General features: G+C 38.8%; 1 protein-coding gene and 1 long non-coding RNA gene across 3 annotated transcripts; both read left to right on the top strand.

Annotated features, from left to right (window-relative positions):
• Window positions 1-15,717: 15,717 nt before the first annotated feature.
• Window positions 15,718-18,115, top strand: LOC104246008 (uncharacterized). 2 transcript variants are annotated; one of them, XR_011402710.1, is made up of 4 exons: window positions 15,718-16,083; window positions 16,535-16,593; window positions 17,235-17,343; window positions 17,436-18,115. It is a non-coding gene; the product is annotated as an uncharacterized lncRNA (long non-coding RNA). The 2 variants fall into 2 exon arrangements; XR_715871.2 differs by lacking the exon at window positions 17,235-17,343 and having other exon boundaries at window positions 15,724-16,083.
• Window positions 18,116-21,103: 2,988 nt separating this feature from the next.
• On the top strand, window positions 21,104-21,454 carry LOC138870193 (uncharacterized). Its single transcript, XM_070147983.1, has one exon. The coding sequence runs from the start codon at window positions 21,104-21,106 to the stop codon at window positions 21,452-21,454; it is 351 nt and encodes a 116-aa protein (XP_070004084.1).
• Window positions 21,455-22,985: the final 1,531 nt, after the last annotated feature.

Here is a 22,985-nt window from a genome sequence, read left to right on the forward strand (position 1 = left end):
TACGTAGGGGCCATTAAGCGTAACAATTTTTAGCAAAGTTATGTCTTAAAATATATATAACTCAGTTTCTATTTCAGATATCACTTATGGACTCAATTTCTACGTTAAATTTCAGTTTTAGCTTACAACTTAGCTTATAGTTTCAGTTTCCAGCTTATTACTTGGTTGTAAAGTTTATATGATTTATATGATTTTTTTCCGTATATCTATTTTCTTTCTAATTTTTCCTAGAAGGTCTTGCTCCGCCTTTTTAGGAGATAGCCTATGAGACTTACTGGGTATCTTTTGGTGGTACTTAGCCCGTTTAGGCCTGATACATCGTGTGACAGGTATTGAGGACGCATGTAAGGAGGCACGTGGCTAGAGGAGATATTGTAGATTCAGTTTACAGACTCCGTTGATTCATCCCAGCGGTAGCAGACCCTTTTCAGACTATTATTTATATCTTTCTTTTTTACGTTTATTTTATTTCCGGGAGATACCCCCGTAGGCCATGTATATTAAAAAAAATTCAGATTCTAGAGGCTCATGACTTTTAAGTGGGTCAGTATTAAAATATTTTAGGATTTATCCTTTATTTATTATTTTTATCAGTCAGCGTAAGAACTGTAACTTGATTAGAATTAATATTTAAGCACGTTAGATTATTTTCTATTGAACTTGAAGTTTGATATAAATAGTATAGGGTTCACTCAACGAGTAGTAAGGGTTGAGTGCTAATCACGTCCTACCTCAGTTTGGGGGCGTGACAAGTTGGTATCAGAGCAGCCAGGTTTAGAGAATCTGAGGGAGTCATGAGCTGTTTCTAGCAGAGTCTCAAATATGAATATGTTGTGCACCATACTTATAACTGAGAGACTGCGGTACATGTTAGGAAACTTTCTTTTCTTTGATTCTTACATTGCGTGTTACAGCTAAATGTTTCAGAATTCTAACAATCCTTTCGTCTCCCATTTCAGAACAATATGGTTAGAACAAGATCAACTTCATCCTCTGCTGCTAACAATGTTGGGATACCAGCTGCTAATCATCAAGAAGCAGCACCAGCGGTGCAAGACGCACCAATAACACCAGTTGCAGTTAGAGGACGTGGCAGAGGCAGAGGTCAAAATTCTAGGGGTAGAGGTGGAAATGCCAGAGGTAATCAGGCTTGTAGTAGGGCCACTAGACAAGCACAATCTCCCCTCAGCAGGTTGTTAATGATCGGGTACCACCACATCCGCAGGATGATCGAATTGACAGAATTTTGGACTTTCTGTAGTCCCTAGCCCCTCCGGCTGGTGGTCGGACTGCACCTGTTCATGCTCCTCCTCAAGTCCTTCATGATTCAAATAAAGAGGTTATATGAGATGATTTTCAAGCTCCACTCGAGGTACCACCACCAGTTGTCCCTACAAATATTGCCCAGACAGTGCAGTTACCAACAGAAAAATTGATCCACAGCCATTCTAAGATTAAACCCTCCTACTAATAATGGTACAGATAAACCAATGTTATTTTTGGAAGAGATAGAGGAAATGTTTGTTTCTTTGGGTTGTCTTGAAACACAAGCTACAAAGTTGATTATGTTTCGATTGAAGGGTGCAGTAGAACAATGGTGGAGAGGTTACAAGAAGGCCAGAGATTCTACATTACCGCCACTTACTTGGCCCCAGTTCAAAGAAACTTTCAGGACCAAGTTTTTGCCTAGCAGTAGGATAGATGAGCTCCGACGTCAGTTCGAACATCTTAAACAGGGTACCATGTCAGTGACTGAATATGAGATGGAATTTACAAAATTGGTAAAGTATGTACCTAATTTGATACCGACAGAGAGAGAAAAAGTGAGAATGTTCATTGAAGGCTTGAATCCACATATGGCAAAAGATATGACTTCACATCAGGATGACAAGACTTATCTTTAGGTTGCCAATATCGCTACGCGTAAGGAGGCTTTTGATAAAACCGCCAGGGAAACTAGAGATAATAACAAGAAGTCTAGAATAACAAGTATTTATAGTGGATTTTTAGTTGGGGTAAGAACATGAATCATTCAACTCACATTCAATCAACGACTCACTCATCTATTTATCCAGCTCCACTCAGACATGGCCAACAGATTAAGGGTCAGGCCCCTCAAGGGAAAAGTTCAACTAGTCAGGGCCAACCTCGGTTCTCCTATCCTATATTCCCTTCGTGAAGTAAAAGACATCCAGGGAAATGCCTTTTGGGTCAGAAAGGTTATTTCCACTACCATGATTCGGGTCATATTAAGAGAGACTGTCCATTGCTTTGACAAGCTTCGGGGAAAGCTCCAATCACACAGGCAGTATCCATGGGTAATTCTATAGTTGTACCTCCTCCAGTTTGGACACCTAATACTCAGACTGGGCATGGTACCAATAGAGGTGGAGCTGGGGGAGGAGGCGGACCAGCCAGATTCTATGCATTTCGAGATAGGCAGAATGCTGAGGCGTCTAACAGAGTTATTACAGGTATTCTCTTAGTTTGTGGTCGCCTTGATTATGTATTAAGCCATCCTGATTCAACTTTCTCCTATGTGTCTCCTTATATTTATGTCGAGTTTGGAAAAGCACAAGAAACATTAGGGGTTCCGTTTGAGGTTTACACACCTATAGAGGAATCTGTTAAAGTTCAGTATATGTACAAAAATTGCATTATCACAGTTCAGGGTCGAGAAACATTAGCCGATTTGAACTTCTTAGATATGGTAGACTTTGACATCATAGCTGGCATGGACTGGTTATCTTCTTGTCATGCTATAGTTGATTTCCACGCCACGACGGTTAAATTTTCATTTATTGGGGAAGATCCAGTTATAATTATGTCACGACCCAAACCGAAGGGCCGCGACGGGCACCCGGTGCCTTACTCAACCGAGTACCAACGTAACATATCTTTCTTAACATGTTATCATGAGTAAATGAGCCAGAAAACCCATCATGAGATAACAAGAATAAAACATAAGGGAATACTCAACATATGAAGACCCAACATGATATACAAACTAATATATGTGACATACGGGCCTATAAGGCCGACATGACCATTAGTAAACTCGAAACATAGGCCGACAAGGCCATACAATTATCCATACACCTGACATATGTCTACAAGCCTCTAAGAGTACATAAAATCATAAAGGTCGGGACAGGGCCCCGCCATATCAATCAATACATATCCAAAGCATACTGACCAAATAGGCAACTCCGGAGCAAGTGGAGTGCACCAACACCTTCGCTGAGCTGATAGCCTACTAGGAGGACTGTCAACCTATCAATCGGGACCTGCGGGCATGAAATGCAGCGTCCCCAGGCAAAAGGGACGTCAGTACGAATAAAGTACCGAGTATGTTAGGCAGGAAAGCATAAACAAGAACAGTAATGTAAAGAGAGAGATAGAGGAGATACAACCTGTAACATCAGAGTGCCTCTGGGGGTTACTGATATGAAATGCATAATACATATATATACATAAACTTTTTAAAACATTCGCCTCTGTGGGCATCATCATCATCATATCGTACCCGGCCTCAAAGAGGACTCGGTAAAAGCGTACCCGACCATCATAAGGTTCGGTAGAATCGTACCCGGCCACGTGGAGCTCGGTAAACCCAACTGATCAGTGGTTGCACAATAGGTGCCGTACCCGGCCGACTATAGCGCGGCTCGGTAGAGTAAAATAGATACTATATATAATGCATGCTAGACTCATGGAATCACCTTCTAAACCTTTTGGAGTGACTTAAGAACACTATGGACATCCATACCCTCAATATGAACCTTAGTAGGATTCAAGGATCATACACACTTGCTTAGAATAATTTTATAAGGAAAGAACAACATGGACAACCTTAGTTGCTAGGAGTAGATCCGTTATGAAGTAGCGTATTCATTTCACTTTAGATCATGCCAAAAGAAAGAAGAAAGTGCCTTAACATACCTTAAACCCGTTGAGTCCTTAATCACTTCCAAGCAACTCTTCAAACAAGTCAACTCAATCTATCATAGTATAAGGAGATTCAAAATCAGTGCTGAGCAAAGGCTAAGTCTATAACTTAAGCTAGTAGCTCGTTTACGTAAATTTTGGCAGCATCTCCCTTGTAACAAGGGCCTCCTCCAATACCATATACAAACAACAATGACCAGAGCAATCCATCAATACATAATTATCAATATCAAGACACCATATAACAACAACAAGTCACAACTACATTACGACGAGCGGCAAGCTCCGATTGGAATCCGTATACCCCTTATCAATCCTTATAGACTTCTTACTTCAACATAAAAGTATCATTAACTTGATAATGAAGTCATTAATCAATGATTCCAGCCTTATACCATATATTTATAACAACGAAAATAATCCACAACTTCAACTATCCCCAACTAGCAACTTTATTCACTAGTTCATGTCTAGCCCATCCATTTAACTTAATCAATATCAAGATAACCTTAGGCACAAGCAAGAACACAATATACATACCTCCTAAAGTAACTTCAAGTTAAAATCCAAGTTATATTCATTTTACAACAACCCTTAATAGCAATACAACACCATAGAAGTGACTTAAGCTAATCCAAGTATTATCTTGTAGTTTATCATCCTAACAACTTAACCAACATACAAGCAAGCTTAAGCACAATTAGTAGGCTGTTATACTCACCTTAGACAGCAGCAACAACTTGGAATTTCATCCAAATACAGCCCACAACAATCCTCAATGACAACACAACCTCAAAGAGGTGTTGTTCTTCACTAGAACTAAGTTTTGATGTTGAAATATGGTGTAATCACTTTGGAATCACTTCAAACCCTTGTGGTATATGTTTAGGAGGGTTAGGAGAAGTTTGGAGACGAATTTTAGTTGAAAAATGAGCAAAAATAGGCGTCCAAATCGTTTATAAATTGAAGTAGGTCAACCACCGCCTAAGTGGGTCCCATTGGGAGCTGCTTGTGCGGTCTCGCAAAAACGCGAATATCTCTCTACTCCAATGTCGTATTGACGAACGGTTTAATGAGTTAGAAACTAGACTCGTAGACCTTCAATTTGGTAGGTAGAACACCCCATGATTCCAAGTATATTTGGAGAAATTCGCAGATACATTTGACCTAAATTTCAGCAAATTTATGAATGTAACTTGTGATGACCTTTGCCAACTCTTGTTCCACAACTTGCTTGCCTTCAAAATGTAGAAAATGAATATCATACGACTAAAATAACTCATAGAATAACCTCCTTATCATGTTAAGAACCCTAGTCTCACCCCAAAGTACATGTTATAACATTCCAAACTTGTCGACTTTTGATGAAACTTATTTTCTTCAATTGGTTTAGCTTCTAAGATTTCCAACCCTCTTGGTACTCGTTATTCATGATCTTAAATATTTGTAACCTCCAAGGTAACATGATTAACTTACTTTATTTGCTTCCAAATAGAATCTCATTTCCGAGCTTACATCAATGACTTACGACGTACTCTCACGTATGAAAACTTGGGGTGTAACATCATTCCCCCCTTTGGAACATTCGTCCTCGAATGTTGACTGATGCGCCTATCAGTTTCATAAACTATGGCTCTTACGAATACTTTAATGCTCATCTTTCCATCTAAGTAACTGTTTTGTGAATAAATCCAAACACTTGGGCATTCCCCCCCTTTAGGCCTCTTTGTCACACCATGACATGTGGTTGGAATTCTTCCAACATCGTAACATTTGATACCTTATGTCATGCAGTATGTACGACTGTGTCCTTGTATGAGCGCCTAGCGACTCGTATTCTCTTTTTCCTCCATCTTTTAGCCAATCTCTAAGCCTCACTTTATGAACATATACAGAATTATGTCAAGCTGTCCCTCTAGGCATCTATAGGTGTACTGATGTCTTTCGCTTGGTACTTTATCGAACTTAAGACTATTTCTATCTCTAGTTTCATAGCCTTGTATATCTATCCTTATGGATTTACTACATCTAGGTAGGTTATACTATACCATAAAACTTACTTCGGTTTATTATTACTGAGATTTGCTACCCAACTCCAGGTTACTCTCTCGCTGCTTATTCTATATGTATAAATCTAAGTCCTTTAGTGCTTCCTCATTATTATTCATCTAAGAATAACAAACAAATCTTATCTCGAACTTTGGAACTTGTACCCATCTATTGTTTATTCACCTTAATGTTGATCTATAATCTATCACTGATAACTTGCAACCTCTTACGTAATACACTATTACTAGGGCTCACATCTTATCGGGGAATATATGAAGTGATTTTCCTGATCGACCTAGGGATAATACTATACTTCAATAACCGTATTTCATTGCATCCCAACGCGATTCATCTTATGGAGGTATTCTAATCCCGTGCAATTAATGAAATCCCTTTCTCGTGAAATCATTACTCAATCAAAGGCCTAAGCATCATCCTCTTATCTATCACAATTAGACCCTTATTCTACCGCCAGGGCAGCATTCCATCTCTTCTAAATGCACCTAGTCTCAGACTCCTCTGTGTTCATTCAGGCTGTACCGAGCTTTTTATTACATATGGAAATCATCAGCTCCCTTGTTTTGATGGGTTTAATCCCGAGGACATACATATTCTCGTCACCTTCTCACTCACCTTTTCATATCCTTACTCCTATCTACCTAAAACCTTGTTGCTCTACAATACTTTACCTTAGGACCTACACCGATCTATTTATACTACTCGCAACCTTCCTTTAACTTGCTAGCACCATAAATTTCCTTTCGTGCCTTCTCAGTTGTCCTTAAATGTAAGCAATTACTTTTGCTGGTCGTTCTATCACTTGTTGCATGAATACTTGGCTTGTCATTTTGCCCACGAATACTATAATTTCCTGTACCTCATATGATCTCAAACATCACCTTTGATGGCTTTTTTTACCATTCATTAGCCATGATAGGTGCCACTTTCTTATGGAGTGTATACAATATTGTAGTGAGACTGTTGTTACAGGATCATTTACTCTCTAGCTCACTATGCTTAGGTGGAAACCTTCTTCCTTATTTCCTCAACTAGTCTTTCATTGTAGTACTTAGGGAGACCTTCTGGCTCTTGTAAAGTTGCGAGCTTGATATATCGTACACCCGAAGGTAATTTTCGTTATTCTTACTCGCCTATAATAATCCTTAGTTACATAAATTTATGCCTTTGTGCTCGTAGGGTTACTTCTAAGCTCAAATTTTTATTGTCTCCTTAGTGGCACTCTCTCTTATTTTCATAAACCTTAAAAATGGTACCTTTAACTGCCTCAACTCCTATCTGAATTTTTTTCAAATGATTGTGATCTCGTATCTGCGAGACTGAATTCACTATGCTGCGATTCACTACATTTATCTTGCATGATCTATTGATTTATCTGTGACCTCTTGTCTAGCCATAACTGGGCTCTTCCTGAATCAACTACTAATTACTCGTTGGTCCATTCTCATATATATATATATATATATATATATATATATATATATATATATATATATATATATATATATATATATTTATTCTGCATAATCCCTCTTGGGATATATCCTTTGTCTTAACTTATCTCTCACCACTAGCTCCTGATGTATCAAGTGTCCATTTACACTTATTTATCAATAACATCCTGGCCGAAACTTTTACTGCCTCTCCCCGGTGTCGTGCTTGTATAATGTTCTGGAGTCGCAACATATCTGCAGGAACTGAATAAATGCAACATCATCCCTTTCTCATTTTTACCACATTCTTCCTTTTCCATTCCATAGTTAACTGAACCGCTTAACTCCGACTTAATACCATATCACACCATATTCCCCCTTTCAGGGGAGTACTAAGATTTAGTACTACGACGATCTACCTAACTCTTTATCTTTGACGTCTTTTCACATTATCAATGAACCTTAATCACCTTATGGTAACCTTCTGTACCAGAGATAACTAAATTTCTTACGCACGAAGGTGACACCTACGGTAACTGGCACACTTAGTCCCTTAAGATTAACTCTGCTCAGAGTTCTTGCTTTAGGTAAGCGACTTCCTAAATAACTTTTAAAGGTTATTCGTCTGTTGTCTATTCTATTATTGTTGGAGCACGATCTTTGAAATTCTCATGATGTCGACCATTATCAAATCCTCCGGTCCCTAATTCATGTTCGGTTTTATCTTGTTCACCAGCCCATACTGATTTTTATTACTCTGGGTTCTAACCTTTCCTCCTGGTAATCACATTGAAGTCACCAACTCATTTCTCGAAATAAGAATATGACTTTATGGCTTATACTCTTTTATTGCCTTAAGGCTTGTCACCTCTTGTATTTTCCTTCACTTGACTATAGACTCTGTCATCGTGTCATATTTTGATTTACTGTTATCACCCATATATCACATCTTACTCATGATGCTTCATTTATTTTCTTCTTATTCTCCGGATAATATTCTTTTTGTCTATCACTTTATTCTGAAAACTTCAACAAAAAGTTCTTTCCTTATAAGCTCCCCTAGCTTCATCTCACTGGCTCTTGGGAATGCTTAACATTCTTTTTTTTTACTCGGGGCTAGAGTCATACTAAGATAAATATTTGTCCCTTCTAGGATCCCACTGCCTATCTTCTGAAATTTCTGAATATTCCAGTATTCGTATCTGATTGTACTACTCTAGAGTTCACCATCTGGGTGTCTTAGAAGGAGATCTATTACCACATTTGCACCATCTTTCGGAAACGTTAGTTAATGATAACAACCTATCCACAATTTTTGGGTTACTCTAACTCCAACTGGATCCTGATATCCCATCTTTCTCTTAAATAATATCTGTTAGCTCCCATAGAACATAACTGAGATGGGTGTGGCCAATTGTACTTACCTCTGTCATTGATGAAGGTACCAAAATGCTTATATTTCTCTGCCTGATTTGAAAATATTGATAATCTTCATTATCTGGGTGCCTCGTACCCCTCTTCACCTTACTTCTTTTACTTGTTAAAACTTGTATCTAGCTTCTGAATTCCTCATAGATTTTCACCATATTCGTGAATAGATATCCGTGCCTTAAGGCTCCTTATTAAGAAGCATACACATCTTAGTACACACATGATCTGTTGAAGACCTCATATTTACTCATCATAAGCATGATGTGAAATCGAGTTCCTCTGACTCAACTCTTCCACATCCACATGCAATCTCTTACCAACTGTCTTTGTGGATGTAGGTATCGTTGTATTACGACTAAAGTCGAATTTAGGAGTTTGAATTCTTACAACTGAGCTCTACTGCACGATCTAGAGTAAGAAGAAAGAGTGACAGACCTAAATGCCCTGTAGCCTCCTGCTTATAAGTGTGGTGCACAACACACCCATAAACAAGACTCTACTAGACACGGCTTGTAGACTCCCTAGGACAGAACTGCTCTGATACCACTTCTGTCACGACCCAAACCGAAGGGCCGCAACGGGCACCCGGTGCCTTACTCAACCGAGTACCAACGTAACATATCTTTCTTAACATGTTATCATGAGTAAATGAGCCAGAAAACCCATCATGAGATAATAAGAATAAAACATAAGGGAATACTCAACATGATATACAAACTAATATATGTGACATACGGGCCTATAAGGCCGACCTGACCATTAGTAAACTCGAAACATAGGCCGACAAGGCCATACGATTATCCATACACCTGATATCTATCTACAAGCCTCTAAGAGTACATAAAATCATAAAGGTCGGGACATGGCCTCTCCATACCAATCAATACATATCCAAAGCATACTGACCAAGTAGGCAACTCCGGAGCAAGTGGAGTGCACCAACACCTTCGCTGAGCTGATAGCCTACTAGGAGGACTGTCAACCTATCAATCGAGACCTGCAGGCATGAAATGCAACGTCCCCAGGCAAAAAGGGATGTCAGTACGAATAAAGTACCGAGTATGTTAGGCAGGAAAACATAAACAAGAATAGTAATGTAAAGAAAGAGATAGAGGAGATACAACCTGTAACATCACAGTGCCTCTGGGGGTTACTGATATGAAATGCATAATACATATATATACATAAACTTTTTAAAATATTCGCCTATGTGGGCATCATCATCATCATATCGTACCCGGCCTCAAAGAGGACTCGGTAAAAGCGTACCCGACCATCATAAGGTTTGGTAGAATCGTACCCGGCCACGTGGAGCTCGGTAAACCCAACTGATCAGTGGTTGCACAATAGGTGCCGTACCTGGCCGACTATAGAGCGACTCGGTAGAGTAAAATAGATACTATATATAATGCATGCTAGACTCATGGAATCACCTTCTAAACCTTTTGGAGTGACTTAAGAACACTATGGACATCCATACCCTCAATATGAACCTTAGTAGGATTCAAGGATCATACACACTTGCTTAGAATAATTTTATAAGGAAAGAACAACATGGACAACCTTAGTTGCTAGGAGTAGATCCGTTATGAAGTAGCGTATTCATTTCACTTTAGATCATGCCAAAAGAAAGAAGAAAGTGCCTTAACATACCTTAAACCCGTTGAGTCCTTAATCACTTCCAAGCAACTCTTCAAACAAGTCAACTCAATCTATCATAGTATAAGGAGATTCAAAATCAGTGCTGAGCAAAGGCTAAGTCTATAACTTAAGCTAGTAGCTCGTTTACGTAAATTTTGGCAGCATCTCCCTTGTAACAAGGGCCTCCTCCAATACCATATACAAACAACAATGACCAGAGCAATCCATCAATACATAATTATCAATATCAAGACACCATATAACAACAACAAGTCACAACTACATTACGACGAGCGGCAAGCTCCGATTGGAATCCGTATACCCCTTATCAATCCTTATAGACTTCTTACTTCAACATAAAAGTATCATTAACTTGATAATGAAGTCATTAATCAATGATTCCAGCCTTATACCATATATTTATAACAACGAAAATAATCCACAACTTCAACTATCCCCAACTAGCAACTTTATTCACTAGTTCATGTCTAGCCCATCCATTTAACTTAATCAATATCAAGATAACCTTAGGAACAAGCAAGAACACAATATACATACCTCCTACAAGTAACTTCAAGTCAAAATCCAAGTTATATTCATTTTACAACAACCCTTAATAGCAATACAACACCATAGAAGTGACTTAAGCTAATCCAAGTATTATCTTGTAGTTTATCATCCTAACAACTTAACCAACATACAAGCAAGCTTAAGCACAATTATTAGGATGTTATACTCACCTTAGACAGCAGCAACAACTTGGAATTTCATCCAAATACAGCCCACAACAATCCTCAATGACAACACAACCTCAAAGAGGTGTTGTTCTTCACTAGAACTAAGTTTTGATGTTGAAATATGGTGTAATCACTTTGGAATCACTTCAAACCCTTGTGGTATATGTTTAGGAGGGTTAGGAGAAGTTTGGAGACGAATTTTAGTTGAAAAATGAGCAAAAATAGGCGTCCAAATCGTTTATAAATTGAAGTAGGTCAACCACCGCCTAAGTGGGTCCCATTGGGAGCTGCTTGCGCGGTCTCGCGAAAACGCGAATATCTCTCTACTATGATGTCTTATTGACGAACGGTTTAATGAGTTAGAAACTAGACTCGTAAACCTTCAATTTGGTAGGTAGAACACCCCATGATTCCAAGTATATTTGGAGAAATTCTCAGATATATTTGACCTAAATTTCAGCAAATTTATGAATGTAACTTGTGATGACCTTTGCCAACTCTTGTTCCACAACTTGCTTGCCTTCAAAATGTAGAAAATGAATATCATACGACTAAAATAACTCATAGAGTAACCTCCTTATCATGTTAAGAACCCTAGTCTCACCCCAAAGTACATGTTATAACATTCCAAACTTGTCGACTTTTGACGAAACTTATTTTCTTCAATTGGTTTAGCTTCTAAGATTTCCAACCCTCTTGGTACTCGTTATTCATGATCTTAAATATTTGTAACCTCCAAGGTAACATGATTAAATTACTTTATTTGCTTCCAAATAGAATCTCATTTCCGAGCTTACATCAATGACTTACGACGTACTCTCACGTATGAAAACTTGGGGTGTAACAAATTAGAGGTGATATGGGCGTGCTTGTGGGTAAGTTTATTTCTTACCTTAAGGCTAGAAAACTAGTGAGCAGCGGGTGTTTATATCTAGCACATGTGCGGGATATGAAAGTTGACTCCCTAGTGCTTGAATCAGTACCGATTCTGAAAGAGTTTTCAGACATGTCCCGGATGGTCTCCTAGGGATACTACTAGATAGGGAGATTGAGTTTGGCATAAACACATTTCCAAGAACTCAACCAATCTCGATTCCTCCTTACAGAATGGCTCCGGCTGAGCTAAATGAACTCAAGAAGCATTTATAAGACCTCTTAGATAAGGGTTTTATTCGACCTAGTGTTTCACCCTGGGGTGCTCCAGTGTTGTTCGTGAAGAAAAAAGATGGTTCCCTACGGATGTGTATAGATGACCACCAACTGAATAAGGTTACTATCAAAAATAAATATCCACTGCCTAAGATAAATGACTTATTTGATCAGTTGCAGGGTGCCATGTATTTCTCAAAAATAGATTTGAGATCGGGATACCATCAGTTAAAAGCCAAAGAAGCAGACATCCCGAAAATAGCTTTCAGGACTCGGTACAGTCACTATGAATTTTTAGTGATAGCCTTTAGGTTGACCAATGCACGAGCAACTTTCATGGACTTAATGAACAGAGTCTTCAAGCCTTTCTTAGATACCTTTGTCAAAGTATTTATCGATGATATTTTGGTATATTCCTGTATCCAGAAAGAGCATGAGAATCATTTGAGAACAGTTTTTTCAAATACTCAAGGACCGTCAGCTTTATGCCAAATTTTCCAAATGTGAATTTTGGCTTGATAAAGTTATATTTTTGGGACACGTGGTCTCGAAAGAAAGCATTAGAGTAAATTCACAAAAAATAGAAACAATTAAGAGTTGGCCTAGGCCGATGAACCCTATGAAGATTTGCAGTTTTCTAGGATCGGCAAGTTACTACCGCCGTTTTGTAGAAGGGTTCTCTTCAGTAGCTCCCCCGTTGTCAAAGTTAACTCAGAAAAATGTGAAGTTCTAACGGTCTGAAACTTGTGAGAAAAGTTTTCAAGAATTCAAGAACAGGTTGACTACAGCCCCAATCCTGACTCTACCTACCCCTCCAAGTAAATTTGTGATCTATTGTGATGCTTCTAGAATAGGGTTAGGATGTGTTCTTATGAAGAATGACAAGGTAATTACTTATACCTCTAGGCAGTTAAAGAATCATGAGAGAAATTATCCTACCCATGATCTTGAGCTAGCATAAGTTATTTTTGCTCTAAAAATATGGCATCACTACCTTTATGGAGAGCAATGTGATATTTATACAGATCACAAAAGTTTGCAGTATATATTCAAGTAGAAAGAGTTGAATCTGAGACAACGCAGGTGGTTGGAGTTGCTTAAAGATTATGATTGTAATATCCTTTACTATCCAGCAAACCGAATGTGGTTGCTGATGCTCTGAGTAAAAGATCCATGGGGAGTTTGACTAGGTTGTCTATGGTCTAATGTCCAATAGTTAAGGAAGCCCAACAAATAGCTAGCCAAGGGGTTCATCTCGATGAGAAGTATGATGGAAGGTTGATAACAAGTATGAGTGCTAAGTCTACTTTAGTAGAGCAAGTTAAATCCAAATAATTTGATGACGCTAGCTTGCTTAAGCTCAATGAAAGTGTCCTCAATGGAAAGATTAAGAATTTTGCACTTGATGAGAATGATGTGACAAGACTTGATGGCCGCTTATGCGTGCCTAATATAGATAATCTTCAAAAGGCAATTATGGTAGAAGCTCATAGCTCCAGATATTCAATACATCCAGTTTCTACTAAAATATATCATGATTTGAGGGATATTTATTGGTGGAATAATATGAAGTGAGATATTGCAGATTATGTATCACGGTGCCTTAACTATCAACAAGTAAAAGCTGAACACCAGAGGCCAAGTGGCTTAGCTCAAGTCATTAAAATACCATAATAAAAATGGGAACAAATAAATATGGATTTTGTGGTTGGCTTGCTGCGAAATTTAAGAAACATGACTGCATTTGGGTCATAGTAGACCGACTCACTAAGTTAGCTCACTTTTTGCCAGTCAAAACAACCTACACGGCACCCAGAATGCAACATTATACATAAAGGAAATTGTTCGGTTGCACGATTCTCCCATGTCTATTATTTCTGACAAGGGTGCACAATTTACTGTCCAGTTCTAGCATAGTTTTCAGGAAGGTCTCGGTACCCGAGGTAATTTGAGTACAACTTTTCACCCTCAAACGGACGGGCAGGCCGAGAGGACAATTCAAACCTTGGAAGATATGTTACAAGAATGTGTACTTGATTTTAAAAGAAACTAGGATGATCATCTATCTTTGAGTGAGTTTGCATATAATAATAGTTATCAAGCAAGTATTCAGATGGCCCCATTTAAGGCCCTATATGGAAGGGATGTCGTTCGCATGTAGGGTGGTTTGAGATAGGTGAAACGAAGCTTATTGGTCCAAACATAGTACGGGATGCCTTGAAAAAGGTGAAACTTATTCAGGAACGACTTAAAATAGCTCAAAGTCGACAAAAGTCATACTCTGATATAAGATACCGCAATCTTGAGTTCAAAGATGGTGACTATGTATTTTTAAAGGTGTCTCCAACGAAGGGTATCATGAGGTTTAGTAGAAAAGGGAAGCTTATCCCAATATATATAGGGCCTTATCCAATTCTTAAAAGTATTGGGCTTGTGGCGTATCGACTAGCTTTACCTCTAGAATTATCTTCTGTGCATCCAATTTTTTCATGTGTCCATGCTGAAATAGTATTTTCACGACCCGAGTCATGTACTTGATAGATAGGAGATAAAGATTGATGATACTTTGACATATGAGGAGGTCCCTATAGCTATAATAGACAAGCATGTTCGTAGACTTCGAACCAAAGACGTTGCTTTGGTGAAAATAATATGGAGAAACCACTTAGCCGAGGAAGCTATGTGGGAGCCCGAGGAAGCCATGAAGAAAAAGTATCCTTATTTGTTCGAGATTTCTGGTACATAATTCATTTTAAGATTTAAAATATTTAGGTTGTCAAGTTATGTGATATCTGTGTTTATAATGATATAAAATGGCTTTGGCGAGTATATGGGTGTGCCTTGATGTTGTATATTATTGGATTGAGTAGAGGTGCAAAGTGTTATTATTATTGGGTTGTTGGACGTGTCGAAATTTTATGTATAGCTCTAGTTACAAGGGAGACTTTGCTGAAATTTTTATAAATTTGGAGAGTCAATGAAAAAAAAATCTGAGTTCCTAAGGTTCTAAGAATGCAATATGCCAACGAAAATATTTCAATCCCTAAGAATGACTACGGTACCACGTTCTAGGATGAATGATATTTAAAGGGGGAAGAATGTAATACCCGTCATTTTTTTTTGGACTAATTTAGCCTTAAATATGGGAATAGAGCTTATGGATGGAATAACCAAACTTTTGACTGACTTGGAGGCCAAAAACGTGGCTGACAGTATATGAGGCCATCAATAGCCTTGTAAATACCATTTACTTGATTAAGAATTTATATTGGGACAAACTTTAGATTAAAGTAGGAAATAAGTGGGTCAGCCCCACTTCTTAGTGTTCTTTACTTTACAGAGCCTTAGAATGGCTTACGGGAAAAAAAAACAACCATAGATTAAAGGAGGAAATAAGTGAGTCAACCCCACTTCTCAGTGTTCCTTATTTTGCATACCCTTAGAATGGCTTAAGGGAAAAAAAATTAAACCTCATTAGCTTTGGAATCAAATTAAGAAAAAGAAGCTACGGAAGACTTACTTGTGCCCGACGACCGCGTTAAGGATTAACAAGAAGAACAATTGTTTGATCTGTTGCTTGGGTTACTATTGTTTGAGGAGTTTGAGGATACATAATTGGCGTGAGCAGAGAACAAGAAAGCTTGAAAATTTCCTTGTGCAATTCATCCAACAATCAGGTATATAGATATATAATCTTATCCCTATAGCGTGCCTTGGATTACATTAGAATTGACGTGGATATCAAATTCTTTAGAATGATGACAAGAAGTAAATTGAAAGCAATTTGATAAATTATTTTCATCTAGTAATGGACAAAGCTTTAAGGGTAAAGTGAGGAACAGATTTGAACGTTGCTAGATTATTTGGATTATTATGATGGTCATAGGTTTTGGATGGTTTTATTTAAGTATGGACATGTAATATTTTTGATATTAACATATGTTTCTTCCTCTCCATATACCAAGTAGTCAAGGATATTGTAGCAGTAAGCTTGACAGAGAAATATAATTTTTTTTCACATTATGTGTCGATTATATTGAGTAATTCATGACTTAGAAATTAGTTCCAATTGGTGGTGAATTGAACTTGTTGAGTATGTTCTGATGATCCTAGTCCAAATATTTGTAGATCGTGAGTTGTTGAACTCCCGGGAAGTTTGAAAGGACGAATTGAAGCTATGACTTAAGGTGAGTTGAGGTTTACTCTCCTAGTAGGGAATTTCATTAGATCCCCTGTGCTCCATATACGAGATAAAGCTAAGCCATGTCTTCTCGTGATCTAATACTCAGTTCACTTTATTCTTATTCAGTACGATCTTATATGAGACATGAATACATGCTTATGTGTATTTCCATTTGTTATGTGCCTTTATTTGTGATATTCATATTCAGTTTCAACATTAATTCATGCATCAATGTGATCACATTCAGTAGGGAGAAGTGGCCAACCTCCCCCATCGTGAGTGCCATGATGTCAGGGTTACCTACCCCATGCTCGCAGGTGCCAACTATTTGTTGGGGGATAGGCCGACACTCCCTCGTACGTGTTCCCAGATGCTCATGTACGCAGGGCCATTATGCGTAACAAATTTTAGCAAAGTTATGTCTTAATATATATATATATATATATATATATATATATATATATATAACTCAGTTTCTATTTCAGATATCACTTATGGACTCAATTTCTATGTTAAGTTTCAGTTTCAACTTACAGCTTAGCTTATAGTTTCAGTTTCCAGCTTATTACTTGGTTGTAAAATTTATATTATTTATATGACTTTTTTTTTTCGTATATCTGTTTTCTTTCTTATTTTTCCGAGAAGGTCTTGCTCTGCCTTTTTAAGAGGTACCTATGAGACTTACTGGGTATTCTTTGGTGGTACTTAGTCCGTTTGGGCCTGCTACGTCGTGTGATAAGTATTGAGGATGCAGGTGATAAGTAGAACTTTTGACCGCTTATTTGCGTTTTAGCTCAAAATGCTTAAAGGTATTCCCGAAAACTAATGAAATGTGCTTTCATGCAGGAATATTGAGAAACAAGCCAAAGAAGTCAAAATCAACTCATAAAGGAGTCGAAAGTGGACATGGACCAAACCAAGTAAAAAGGCCTATAGTGCGGACCGCACAATACTGTGTACGGCCGCAAATAATGAAAGAGCACTGTCAGATTTCTTTCAAAGTATGCGAACCGCACAATTATTGTGCGGCCGCAGAAGAGGAGATTCAGAGAGTTGGTTTTTGGGAAGGCTGAAGATATGTGGACTTCACCATAATTGTGCAACCGCAGGATGACAAGTGCGGCCGCGCTCACAATTATGCGTCCCGTAGAAGAGAAGAATCAGAGAGCCATGTTCCAGTCCAAGTTCAAGTGTGCGGCCGCACTCAGAAATGTGTGGTCCGCACAATCAAATGAAGTGCGGCCACATCCCACTTTTATGCAACCACAGGAGGCCCAGTTGACCAGTCAAGCTCAAAGTGCGTACCAAACACATAATTGTGCGGCCGCACAACCTCCGTAGGGGCAATTTTGTCAGATATTTTTCAGCTTAGTATTATTAGGCCTTTTTGTCATTTTTAGGTTAAGTTGTATCAGTGTAGAGCACTTGAGCCATTTTTCTTTACCGTTTTGAGTAATATTGCACTAGATTAGTTTCTAAACATTAGATTTTCTTTCCCTAATCAATTATTATGCATTCTATCTTAATTTCTTCTTTAATTTCTTTATTTTTTGAGTAGCTAAATTTCTAGCTAGGGTTGTGGCCCAACCCTAGTGTGGGTACTTAGTTGGTGTTTGATTTAGGACTTATTTGTGATTGAGTTAGTGATATTTAGCCTAGTTCTTGCTTGAATTCAAGAATTAATGGTTGCAAACATTGATTCATGCCTAATTAACGTAGTCTCTACTTGAGAAAGAGAGACTACGTCTAGGAAAACTTGACTAACAAGAAATTGGGTGAACTCAAGAAATTGATAGCCCCAATTAAATGGTCAAATCTAGAGATAGTAAGACCCGACTTGAGCATATATCACTTGTTTTGTGCAATACCCATTTGGACTTAAGAAAGCCAAATTGAGCACAATCACTCAAACTACCGAGAGGTATCGAGTGGGTAATTGCATGTGATTGCTATATTACAACCCGACCAATCAAACTTACCCTAGAATTTACAACCTGTTCGGTAACAACCTAGGTGGAAGCCACGACCCTAGACCTTTTATCAACTTGAAAAATAACTAAAACCAAAAATATTGTCTTCTAGTTTTGTTATTGCAATCAATAGCTTAAAGTAGAAGTAAAAACAACAAACAAGAATGTGAAAGTATAATTTGAGGCACATCATACAATTACACTAAATATATACCTAATCCCAATTCTAACTCCCTGTGGATTCGACCCCGACTTGCATTGGGTTTTATTATTGTATCAGCCGCCTCACTACCTATATTTGTGGTGTGAGTTTGGGCGACATCAATTTTTGACGGCGTTCCCGGGGAGTTAAACGGATTTAGCTATATATCTAGGTTTTTGTGTGATTCATTTTCTTTTCATTCCAACTCAGTAATTTTGTTTTTAAATTGATTTTAGGTATAAAAATGACTCTCAACAATGAGCCCATTGGAAATTTGCCAATGGGGGAGGACATGGATAATGACCAAGTTGATGAGGTTCCTCTTAAACCTCAAGCAACTAGATGAGGCCGTCCACCTCAAGACAATGTTTCCGTCCCTCCCCCACCTCCACTAAGAGCAGCAACACACCGGCAATTGCGGAATGAGGGTTATACAAGTGCTATAGTCCCGCCCCGCATTAGGGCGTGCAATTTTCAAATCACCAATGCGATGCTTACACTACTTGAGCAACGAAGATTCTACACTGGGGCTCCAAGTCAAAATTCTTACAAGCATCTTAAAGGGTTCGTCGATACTTGTTGGGGGAGCAAGTAAACAAATGTCTCTGAGGATGCGCTGCAATTGAGACTATTTCCCTTTTCTGTATGTGAAAAGGCATTGGACTAGTTAGAGAGATTGCCCAATCATTACATCCATATATGTGATGAGTTGGCGGAGAAATTCATTGCCAAAATCTTCTCTCTGGGACATATGGCAACACTTCGGGATGAGATTCTTGGATTCAAGCAAGAACTCAATGAGCCAGTGCATGAGATTTGGGAAAGATATCGTACCATGGTTAAAGAGTGCCTGAATAATGATATGACTGAGGCCATGACCCAACAAACCTTCTACAGGGGGATCAACACACCAAATCAATGAGTGGTAAATCAACTCGCCAATGGGAGCTTCATGAACACGCCTTATGTCGAAGTTTGTGAAATTCTTGATGAGATGGCGGATACGTCATCGGCATGGCAAAGTAGAGCCAACGTTCCTCAAGGTGACCCAAATGTCATTCACCTACACAAGGAACTACATGATTATGGGCAAGCTATTGCCGAGTTGACAACCACAATGAACCAATTGGCCAAAGCTTAGCTTCAACAAGTTCAAGGTCCGAAACAAGTGAATGCGATGGAAGGTGTAAATATGATGATAAACAAGAGAAGACAACAAGCTCAACAAATGCAAAGACGTCTGAAATAATTCATGCAAGATGATAGTGGTTATGATCAAGGTGATTCGTTTAATGAGCAATAAGAAGAAGTTTAATATGTCAACAAGTATCAAGGCCAAAGAAACAATGCTCAAGAAAAAAATCAACAACAATGGAGGTCACAAGGAAATCAAGGAAATTGGAACAACCAAGGCCACCAAGGCAATTGGAGTGGTGGTAGAAATAATCAAGGCAATTAGAATAATTAAGGTAACCAAGGCAATTAGGGAGGTAATCATCAAGGCAATTGAGGTGGAAATAATCAAAGCAATTGGGAAGGCAATAACTAAGGAGGGTGAAACAACAACAACAACCGGAGTCAGGTTTTCAAAGGCCCCCGATGTTCCAACAACCGAGCAATCCACCTCCCTATCCTCCTCAAGGTCCGAGCTCTTCTAACAATGAGATGGGTAGAATTGAGAATATGTTTAAACAGATGATGGAGAAGAATGCTGACTCTGATGCTCAACTAGCCTCTCACAATACTTTAATCCGCAATTTGGAATTTCAATTGGGCCAAAAATCGCAAGCTTTGAACACTCGTCCTAAAGGGGAACTACCAAGTGATACGGTTGTGAACCCGAAGGGTGGGAATAATACAGGACATGCTATGGCCGTGACTACAAGAAGTGGAAATGGTGGAGATGCAACCACCTCAAATCAAAGAAGAATTGTGGATGATGATGTTGTGGTTCAAGAAGATGAAATTCCAAGCAATGTGGTTCAAACTAATGAAGAAGTGAGAATTGATATTGATGAAAATGTGGAGGAGACGCAAGAAGAAGTGAACCCACCTAGGGAACACGTGATTGACATGCCGGAACCGGTAGTGCCAAAGGCTAAGGCGCCAATGCCAAGGCCTCCTCCTCCATACCCTTAAAGGCTTGCAAAGCAAAATAGCGAGAACCAATTCAAAAAGTTTATTGATATGATGAAGAGTTTGTCTATTAATGTGCCGTTGGTTGAAGCTTTAGAGCAAATGCCGGGTTATGCAAAGTTCATGAAGGATTTGGTGACAAAAAAAGATCAATGAATTGTGAGACTATCAAGATGACAAATTAAGTGAGTGCTATTGTACACTCAATGGCTCCGAAATTGGAAGATCATGGAGCTTTCACAATCCCTTGCACTATTGGGAGTGCCGACTTTGCCAAAACTTTATGTGATCTTCGAGCGAGTATCAACTTGATGCCTTATTCGGTGTTCAAAACTTTGGGAATTGGGAAACCAAGACCCACTTCCACGAGGTTTCAGATGGTGGATTGTACAATGAAGAGGCCTTTGGGTATTATTGATGATGTGTTGGTTCGTGTTGACAAGTTCATCCTCCCGACGGACTTTGTGATTCTTGATTGTAAAGTGGACTATGAAGTGCCTATCATTTTGGGTAGACCTTTCCTTTCCATGGGCAGGGGCGAAGCCACCTTTGTATAAGGGTGGTCAATTGACCACCCTTCACCAAAATATTATAAAAAATTATACTGTGTATATAAGTAAAATATTGATTTTAGATGTGTAAAATATATATTGAACACCCTTTATTGGGATTTTTTTAGTTCTTTCAAGTCTGAACACCCTTGAAAATATTTTTGGTTTCGCCACTGGCTACAGGGAAGGCTCTTGTTGATGTGGAAGCTGGTGAGCTCACTTTCCGAGTGGGTGACGAAAATGTGGTCTTCCATGTGTGAAAATCTATGAGGCAACCGAATAATAATGAAGTTTTTCTTTCGTGGATTTGGTCACCAATGTGATTATTGATGATGCTAGTGCCACAATGAATGTTGAGGATAATTTGGAAGCCATTTTGCTCAATCTTGATGATGTTGAGGAGAAAAAAGGCTATGTGGAATGTGTTAATGAATTGCAAGGAATGGACTCGTACACTTATGAGCCCCACAATATATCTTTTGATCTTGAAAATCGGAAGTCTCCTCTAAAAAAGCCCTCAATCGAGGAGCCTCCCACTTTGGAGTTAAAGCCATTGCCTTTACATCTCAGGTATGGGTTCCTTGACCCTTCTTCTACTTTGCCGATTATTCTTTCTTCTTGTTTAACTAACATGCAGGTAGAGTCCATTTTGGAGGTGCTACAAAGGAGGAAAAGAGCAATCGTTTGGACATTCGCAGATATCCAGGGCATAAGCCCCACCTTTTGCATGCACAAGATTATTTCGGAGGAGGGTGACAAATCCTCCATTGAACATCAAAGGAGGCTAAGTGAAGCAGCACAAGAGGCGGTGAAGAAGGAGATGATCAAGTGGTTGGATGCCGGGGTTGTTTACCCCATTTTTGATAGCTCCTGGACCTCTCCGATGCAATGTGTGCCAAAGAAAGGGGGCATGAGTGGGATTTGAAGAAGTTGAATCTTGAGTGGGATATCGCCGCAAACCTAAGGGTGTCACAATTGAATGAGAAAGATGAATTTTGGTATCATGCATACACAAGCTCGTCCCTTTACAAGGAGAAGATGAAGTACCTCCATGACAAATACATCCACAAAAATGAGTTTAAAGAGGGTGATCTTGTGCTATTATTCAATTCCGGGTTACAGATGTTTTCGGACAAGTTGAAGTTGATCGAGTCCAACCCTACACCACTACAGAGTGGAAAGAGCGGTCGATGCAACTTTAACCTGAGAAGGTCGGGATCGAATCCATAGGGAGCTAATATAATGTTTGGAGTTGGATTCCTATCTAATCTAGCAGTGTGTAGTGCTCTTGATTACACTTCCAATCATTCTTGTTTGTTTGTTACTTCTAATTTTTATACTAATGATGCACAAAATTAAGCTAAGTAGATATTTTTGTAGGGGTTTTCTAAATGGGTAAAGAGGCACTAGGGAAGTGACTTACTCCTAGGTGAGTATCTAACGGGATCTAGAACGTAGGGCAATAATGTTATAGTTGGGATCGTGATATAGCCAATGCATGAAGCTACTCACTCTACACCTATCGGTAGTAAGAGTG

This window comes from Nicotiana sylvestris, chromosome 1 (genome assembly GCF_000393655.2).
Source record: "Nicotiana sylvestris chromosome 1, ASM39365v2, whole genome shotgun sequence".
Taxonomy (NCBI): Eukaryota; Viridiplantae; Streptophyta; class Magnoliopsida; order Solanales; family Solanaceae; genus Nicotiana; species Nicotiana sylvestris.

Excerpts from the sequence above, each read along its gene's own strand:
- LOC138870193 (XM_070147983.1), top strand. The coding sequence starts at position 21,104 with ATGGCTCCGAAATTGGAAGATCATGGAGCTTTCACAATCCCTTGCACT.